Genomic DNA, 7,616 nt, shown 5'->3' with positions numbered 1-7,616 from the left:
CGCTGATGAGTAGTAGCCCCTTGTCGCTCTACCATTCTGCGATCGCGGGCAGACAGGAAGAAAGAGCGGAGTGAGAACAGTGTTCTCCGGTGCGACGGATCCGGGATAGACCGGGCGAACTGGAGAACGATACGCGGTCGAAGGGAGGAGGGCCGAAGGGACGAGGTTTACGCGAGAAGAGCGGAACGAAGAGGAACGAGGAAGAGACGGACGAGTAGAAGAAATCGAGGCAGGAGAGCCAAGAGGAAGAAAAGGAACATCGAGTGAGAGTGCGAGGATAAGTACGAAGTTCTTAAGAAGAAGAAGAAGTAGTAGAAGAGGCTTATCAGCTTGTAAGAGAAGAACGAGAGAAAGGAAGAGAAGGCAGAAAAAGCTGTGGCGCGTGGTGGTAGTGACGGTGACCGGTGGTGGTGGCTGTGGCGGCGGTGGTGGTGGTTTCTGACGGTGGCGATGCAGTAAACGAACGTAGAACATAGCATCCAGATCTGTCGCGTGCTGCGTGCCGGTCTGGAACGGGACGGAAGAGACGCGGTTCACGCTCGCGATACACGAAGAGGACGGAACAGGACGAGGACGACGCGGACGATTTTCCTGACGATTTCGAAGGACGGTGACGGTGACGAGATCGGCAGCGAGACGGCTGACAACACAGCCAGACGACCAACTATATTAACAAAGTCGGCTCTTTCGGAGTTCCCGGAGAGCGCGGGATGGGATGGATGCTGCCGCGGCGGGCCCGTGTGAGTAGAACGACGAGTCGCGTCGTGTCTCCCGCTGGTGTGGTGTTGGTGGTTTCACTCTTGGCCTCCGCCACCGCCGCCAAGCCGCCGCCGTGGTGTGCGCTCGTGTGCCGCCGCCGCCGTCGCCGCCGCCGCCGCTGCTGCCGCTGCCGCTGCCGCCGCCGCCGCCGCCGCCGCGCCGGTTCGGTCTCTCTACGAGAGCGAACCGAGGAGCGTGCCCGAACCCGGCGAGTCGGGGAAGAGAACTGCGGCACTCGTTCAGTAGTTTCTCGGACGCCGCACCGGCACCATCCGACGACCCTGCGAGATAACCCCGCGCGTGGCCGCGACCCCCCCTGCGTGACAATTGCGTGCGTACGCGAAACCTGGCCGATCGCGACAGCCGCCCGATTTTTACCTCGTCGCGGCGAATTGGCGAACGAGCCCGTGTCTACTGCCGAACTGAAAGAAGATCGGTAATAGCAATCGGTATAGCGAACGACTTCTGTATCATTACACTTTCGTAGTAATCTTCGAAACGGTTCCCGGAGCACGTGTTGCATGGTGCATGTCTATGTCGGTCGCGACGCGGCAAATCGGTTTCATCTCTCGTCTTACCGATCTTTCTCGCCTTTGACTTTTTATCGCGCGAATTCGCGAAAGCTCGTAATAGGGGTACCACCACCGTAGACGTCGATCGAGGAAGGGCTCAATGTTTCTTCTTCGGATAATGATAACCAGTGGTGAAGTAGTGATAGTGCGTTACACGGAGATCTGTTCGTGCCGATCTTTCGCGAGGGGATTCTTCCGCGCGTAACTACGATTGCGAAAGAGAAAGAGAGAGAGAGAAAGATACAATAAGATTGAATAAAAAAGATCCGATAAAAAAGAAGGGAAGAAAAAAGAAGCATTGCGAGATAATGCTTGTCGGCTCATGCCGATTAATAATCGCAAAGAGAAAAAGAGACAAGGACCGAACGGTCGAGTCGTCGAAAGTAATCGATTAATCCTGCACATCGCGACGAAAGCACTTAAGTCCGATTGGCCTTACCGATCACTACCGTCATCGGGGAAACGACCGATCGAGCTCACTGCCAGGATCATTCGCAGTGTATCGAGTATCCTCGGCGATATCGGGCAGAGAGAACGCGGTCGATTTCCGCCGTGGAGAGCTCACGAGATTCACTCGGATCGGACCCGATGTCGTTCCGCGTAACGATCCCGTCGTTTCCCGTCTACAGCGAGTCGTTACTCCGGAATCCGGCGATCAGCTGATCCAACAGAGATAAGAAACCGCGAGGCTGTTACCGGGGAGGCGCGCGCGTTAACATCGCAACACCGGTACGATCGTCCAGCAGCCGCAAGAATGCGAGAGGACCGAAAGCGCGACGACGGTGCATGGATGATAACAGCGGACTGGCTGCAGCCGCATCCCTCGTTCCCAGCGGCCCACGTCGTCTCGAGGCACCCTCTCCGGAGGCGGAAGTGACTGGGAGTCGGCTAGTAATGCCAACTGGCAACGCGCGCGGCGACGACGACGACGAGCGCGGTTCGGGCCGATCGACGACGTTCCTCGCGGTCGTTCGAAAGCGCGACGAGAGGCGGAAGTAGAGAGTTCGCGAGGAAACGAACGAGAACGACGCTTATTACACGATTTGTCCTAAATTCAAACAGGAAACGGCTGTACCAACGCGGACAAGGGGGAGGCGGGCAAGGGAAGAAGCGTCGGATGAGACCGTCATGCCCGCTGAGATCGACACGGGCGGGCATAGGGTGCTGCACTGTGATTCCCGTGCCGACTGCCCGACTGCGACATCGATTCACGTGTCGACCTCCCCGAACGAGTCGCAGACGAGAAGAGCCCCGAAAGATCGACGAAGTCGAACTGGAAGTCGCGTGCAGAGACAGGTCGCGGAGGGGCCGTTAGACCGCAGTCGCGGAAACCCGCCATCCGATCGCGGCGAAAGTTCACCCACGAGGGTTCCGAGAATCGACGGCGAGGAGGAAACGATCCTAGGCGGACGTGACTTCCCGGCGAGGAGGAGTCGCGCGCTAACGCGGCCGTCGCATCGGCGACGCGGAGGAAGAGGAGGGGCGGCGACGAGAGGCGAAAACGAAGACGGCGACGGACACCTCGGGGCATGTTGCGTGCCGAGGCGGACTCCGCGCGCGATCGAGGATGTCACCAAGGACGAGCGTTTCTTGGCCACGTGGAGCACGCGGGAGGACGCGGGCGGCGTGATCGAGCGCGCGGGATCGCGCGGGCCGCGCCGCGAGACGACGGCACGGTATCGGCGCGCGAGCTGCGGCCACCCGATCGCGAAGCGTCGAAGTCTCCGTGATCGATCCTGGACGGAGCCGCGACCGTCGTTCTACGGGAGTAGAAGGGCTCGCGACGCGGATCCGATCGATCACCCGGGAAGATTAACGCGGCGCACCGCAGGTGGAGGTCCTCTTCTCTCTAGTCACCATTCGCGTACCACTCGCGCGAAGGACGAAGCCTACGAGGACGATATTAATGACGAGGATTTTTTCCGCGAGGGACACGGTAACGACAAAAACGGACGATTGGATCGCTCGGGACGACGTGACGAACGTCCGCAGGACGAGCGGATCGACAAGCTCGCGGATAGGAAGCGGATCAGATGCGCGTGTCGCGTTTACTCGTTCCTGAGGCTGGCTCTCGTCCTTTTCCTCGTCGCGTTCGGACAGCGATACGGACCGCTCGGTTCGTCCAGTGCGCGTAGAGTCAGTGCGAAACAGTTCGCGAATGGTTTAAGTGTTTTGGGGATCGGGTTTATCGGTGCAGTGAATGCGCGTCCGATCAAAGGTCCGAACAGCAATGCGACGAATTTGATCGAAGGTCTGAACGGCACCACGGCCAATCGGACCGAGAGATCAACCAGTGAAAATCTCTCTCACATGACCGGGACGGCGAGGGATGTACTACAGCTCTACATCAAGAATCGATATCTACAGATCCTGCCGGACGGTACGGTGAACGGTTCTGACGACAACACCTCGAATTACAGTGAGTACGCTTTCGTATTTCCTTATCACTTGACGAAGTTAATGAAATGATTGAAGGATGAACCATCTAAGAAGTTTACTTCACGTAAATCTAATATATTCTAAGTCGATTAAATTTAGTAATTAGATGCGAAATAACATTAATTCGCATTTAAATAATGCTAATTACTGTTAATTAAGCTTACTTCTTCGGAATTTATTAAATCTATATATAGATTTTAAAAAAATGTTAAATTGAAATGAGACCACGATAAGGCTTTATGTAACAGCAAACTATGTTACAAAGTTTGGATTAAATCCTAATCGGCATTAGAGCCGTGTATTACTAATTAAAGTTGTCTGACAGGTTTATTTTTCAACGCGCGTACATGTCGATTAAGCGACGTTGTCGAAATAGCGTCGAATTTATTTCAATCTCGAACTGGCGTTGTTCCTCTGCATTTTTAGACAGTTAATAATAAGTATACGTTTTAACGATATCTCAAATTAAATCACGTTTTTCTCGCGCACAATAAAACAAACTAAAGAACTATTATTGTTCTTTTAATTATAAATGGAAAAATCTATTCAACGAATGATTATATTCTTACAAAAACTAAATAATTTTCACGTATAAATTATTTCCAGTATATTCCATGAATTTAGAAATTAAAATTTAGAATTTAGATTATATACTTTTTAATATATAATCTGAAATTAGTTTACCGATGTAATAATTTATATATTATATTAAATTATGGCAACATTGTTCTTCTTATTATATATTTACGACCAGTGTAATTATAAAATATCTTAAATATAACTCTCTTTTTGCATCTTTTTACTTTTTATTTATAGCGATTTAAGACGATGTACGCGATAAGAGGAACATTCGAATTTTGTTTTATCTCTTTGCCGTTCAAATCATCAATTTAATCCGATTCGATTAATGTTTCTAAAATTTAGCGGTTGCAGATTTTTAATCTGATAATCTTATCGTACCCGAGCCGACACGTGCCGCCTATAATTAATGAATGTATAATCGAATCATTACCCTTGAACCGTGTCGAGTTTCTTAAACGAAGCTAATTATATACATTGGGTGTCCATTCACGAAATCCATCTGATACTGAGGGACTCTTCGAGTGTCGGATCGCGTGTGATTTCGACACTTCATTCAGAACGAAAATTTCGCAAAATCAGCGTGACTGGCCGAGCAATCGATTTGAGGTCAGCTGCCGCCGCTGCAACTCGATATCAGGTTTCGAATTGTCTATTCGATAAGCAGCGTTCCGATCACTGGCTCCGGAGAACGGAGCTGATAGAGCTGCATCGCTGCGTCGCGATATTGCTAACACTATGCGGATGATTGCACAAACGTCTAATTCGTGCAACGTGCAAACATTCCCGTTTCACGTATAATATTAGAAGTTGTAAAGACAATTTTCGGATTCTGATCAAAAAGTTGTTAAATTAATATCCCTTTCAACAGTATTCCCTTTTTTTTTTTCACTCATTATTTCTATTACGCGATAATTTTGTGGACACAGAAAATTGATTAAATTACATTTCGATTAGATGTTGGTCGAGTCGACCGAAAGATATTACAATAAAATGTTTTATTATAATAAAACGTAAAAAATTGTTGAGAGAATTAAGAATGTCTACTGAATCGAGAAGAGAGCCGCGATCCGAGAATCTGATTACTTCTCGTAACTAGACCGCGCTGACCTTTGCCGAAACTTTAATCGCGCGTTTGGCCGCTAGAAAGTGTGATCCTATTTGCATTCCCCTGAATACATTTGTCCACAAACGACGAAATCCGGGTTAACCAAGGACACACTCTATAACCAACCAAAAGTTTAACTAAACTCCAACTAAAATCTAATTAACCTTCGATAGAACTGTCGTTCCATTTAAAGTTAAATCACACTCCGTGTGCTGCTAAAGATATCGTACCGATTTAATTATAATATAAAATTATATTTATATATATACCAAGAAAGTAAATATAAATTCAATTAACTTGGCGTAAATCTATCTATATAGCTATATACAAATATCTCTCTCAAATTCCGAAAAAGAGAAAGAAGAAATGAAAAAAACACATTTTGAATTCAAACACATATTGAATTTACCTTGATAATGATCGCGTTATTATTGGAATATTTTCAGAGCTATTATTTTTAAGTAAACGACACAAAAAACTTGAAAACATTCGAATAAAAATGCTTAATGCTTACATAACAATGACATTAAGTTTGAATAGGTCTGCGAATAGTCTAACGGTAACGGAACGAACGCACAACTTTAAATGCGCAAGTAATATGAATAATATGAATGTGACGAATGATTACCCATGATATATTATACCATAAGAACTTGCTCTCGTAGAACCGGTATTACAATAACGAAACCAAGGCATGTGGCCATTAATTGAGTGCAAAATTAGTGAGTAGGTATTAATTACAGTCTTAGTGACAAGTCCTTTTTTGCAAAAAAATTATAATAAATATCTCAACATTTCCCGATATTTAATATCTGACCCAGAGATGCAGTTTGGAAATTCCGTTGCGAATAGGACGAAATAATTTCGAGAGGATCAATTAGAGAGCGTATCTAAGAAACGGTGCGGCATTTCTTTTGTGATGAATAGAAAAAAGCAATTCCGCCATGAGATACCATTGCACCCCAAATATATCTCAGGAATAACCGCAATTTGCAAAATGACATTAATTATCGATCGCACCACGGGGCACAATTCACGTTTTTATTGTTGTAACAATGAAATGTTAAGATCAATCCGAATTTTTATGAGGTATGCAAATTCCAACATGTTTCCCAGCAGAATGCCACGCAGCGTTGAGCTTAGTATAAATAAATACGGCGCGTTTTCGACCACCTTAATTATTCGCTCGCGCGCGATTCTGATTTACATAAATCACGCAACCGGTGTTATGAGCCAAGTCTAACAGGCACCCCGTTCCGCCGGCATCGTTCGTACGCTCGCACTGAGGGAGGAAGGGAGGGGGGAGGGAATCAATGAACCGCCGCACGTCCACTATTCGCCGCGCCTAATTGCTTTCTTTGCGTAATGCGTGCCCTACGTGAGCCGCGCAAATACGGCGTGCGCTCGCGTGGCCGCGGGATGAGGACGATGAGTGGCAGCCGGTGCGTTTAGTCCGGTGGCTTGGAAGTCACCCAAACGCTGCCGATGCCCGCTGACGAGGACGACGACGACGACGACGACGACGGCGGCGGCGGACGTCGCGCGGTAATAGCGCGACTACTTCAATCTCAGGGGCTCGGATAATTGGAGTTAAACATTCCGTGCACTCGCGCCGCGACGTCAGGCTAACCGCCCCGGCGGATCAATCATCGAGGAATTCAACCGGCGGAATCTCGTTTCTGGATATACGCGTTCGTCTTCCTTAGCAGGAGAACTTCACCTAGGAATGTTAACGCGCCCCGCGGGTCGATAGCATCGCGCGCGCCGCGATCGCCGACGAGAGCGGGAGTGCGCGCGAGGGGCTTGGCGGACGATTTTCTCGTTCACGGATTTCTATGACATCGGTGTATTTTTCGATGGTAACACGGACGACTGTTGACTGCAGCCCGTTCGATGGAACGTAAAACAGTTGAAAAATGAATATTCATCGACAGCTGTCGATGAATAATCAAGAAGACGGTAAAAACGAGACGAGTGGGTGTGTCAATCGAAAAAAAATAGCGGTATAGCATTGGAAAGATGTTTCTATTTGATTCCTTTTTAGAGAACTGTGTGAAAACAGCAACGTATAAATACGACGACGCGATGGACCGGTCAGAAATTCTCTAGTACGCGTAAAAAAAATATATATATATATATACTGTCTCTTATACACATCT

The 7,616-nt window shown here is 48.2% G+C and overlaps 1 protein-coding gene across 1 annotated transcript in view; it reads left to right on the top strand.

Annotated features, from left to right (window-relative positions):
* The first annotated feature begins 2,459 nt into the window (after positions 1 to 2,459).
* The window catches only part of LOC105453283, a 101,305-nt gene continuing 96,148 nt past the window's right edge, over positions 2,460 to 7,616 (top strand). The window contains exon 1 of the mRNA XM_011695089.1: positions 2,460 to 3,750. Coding sequence (XP_011693391.1) covers positions 2,460 to 3,750 — 1,291 coding nt within the window. The remainder of the gene's footprint in view (positions 3,751 to 7,616) is intronic.

This window comes from Wasmannia auropunctata, unplaced genomic scaffold (genome assembly GCF_000956235.1).
Source record: "Wasmannia auropunctata unplaced genomic scaffold, wasmannia.A_1.0 LD336000.1, whole genome shotgun sequence".
In the NCBI taxonomy this organism is placed as follows: domain Eukaryota; kingdom Metazoa; phylum Arthropoda; class Insecta; order Hymenoptera; family Formicidae; genus Wasmannia; species Wasmannia auropunctata.
Note: the sequence above shows the minus strand (reverse complement) of the source record. Positions and strands in the feature narration are given on the sequence as shown.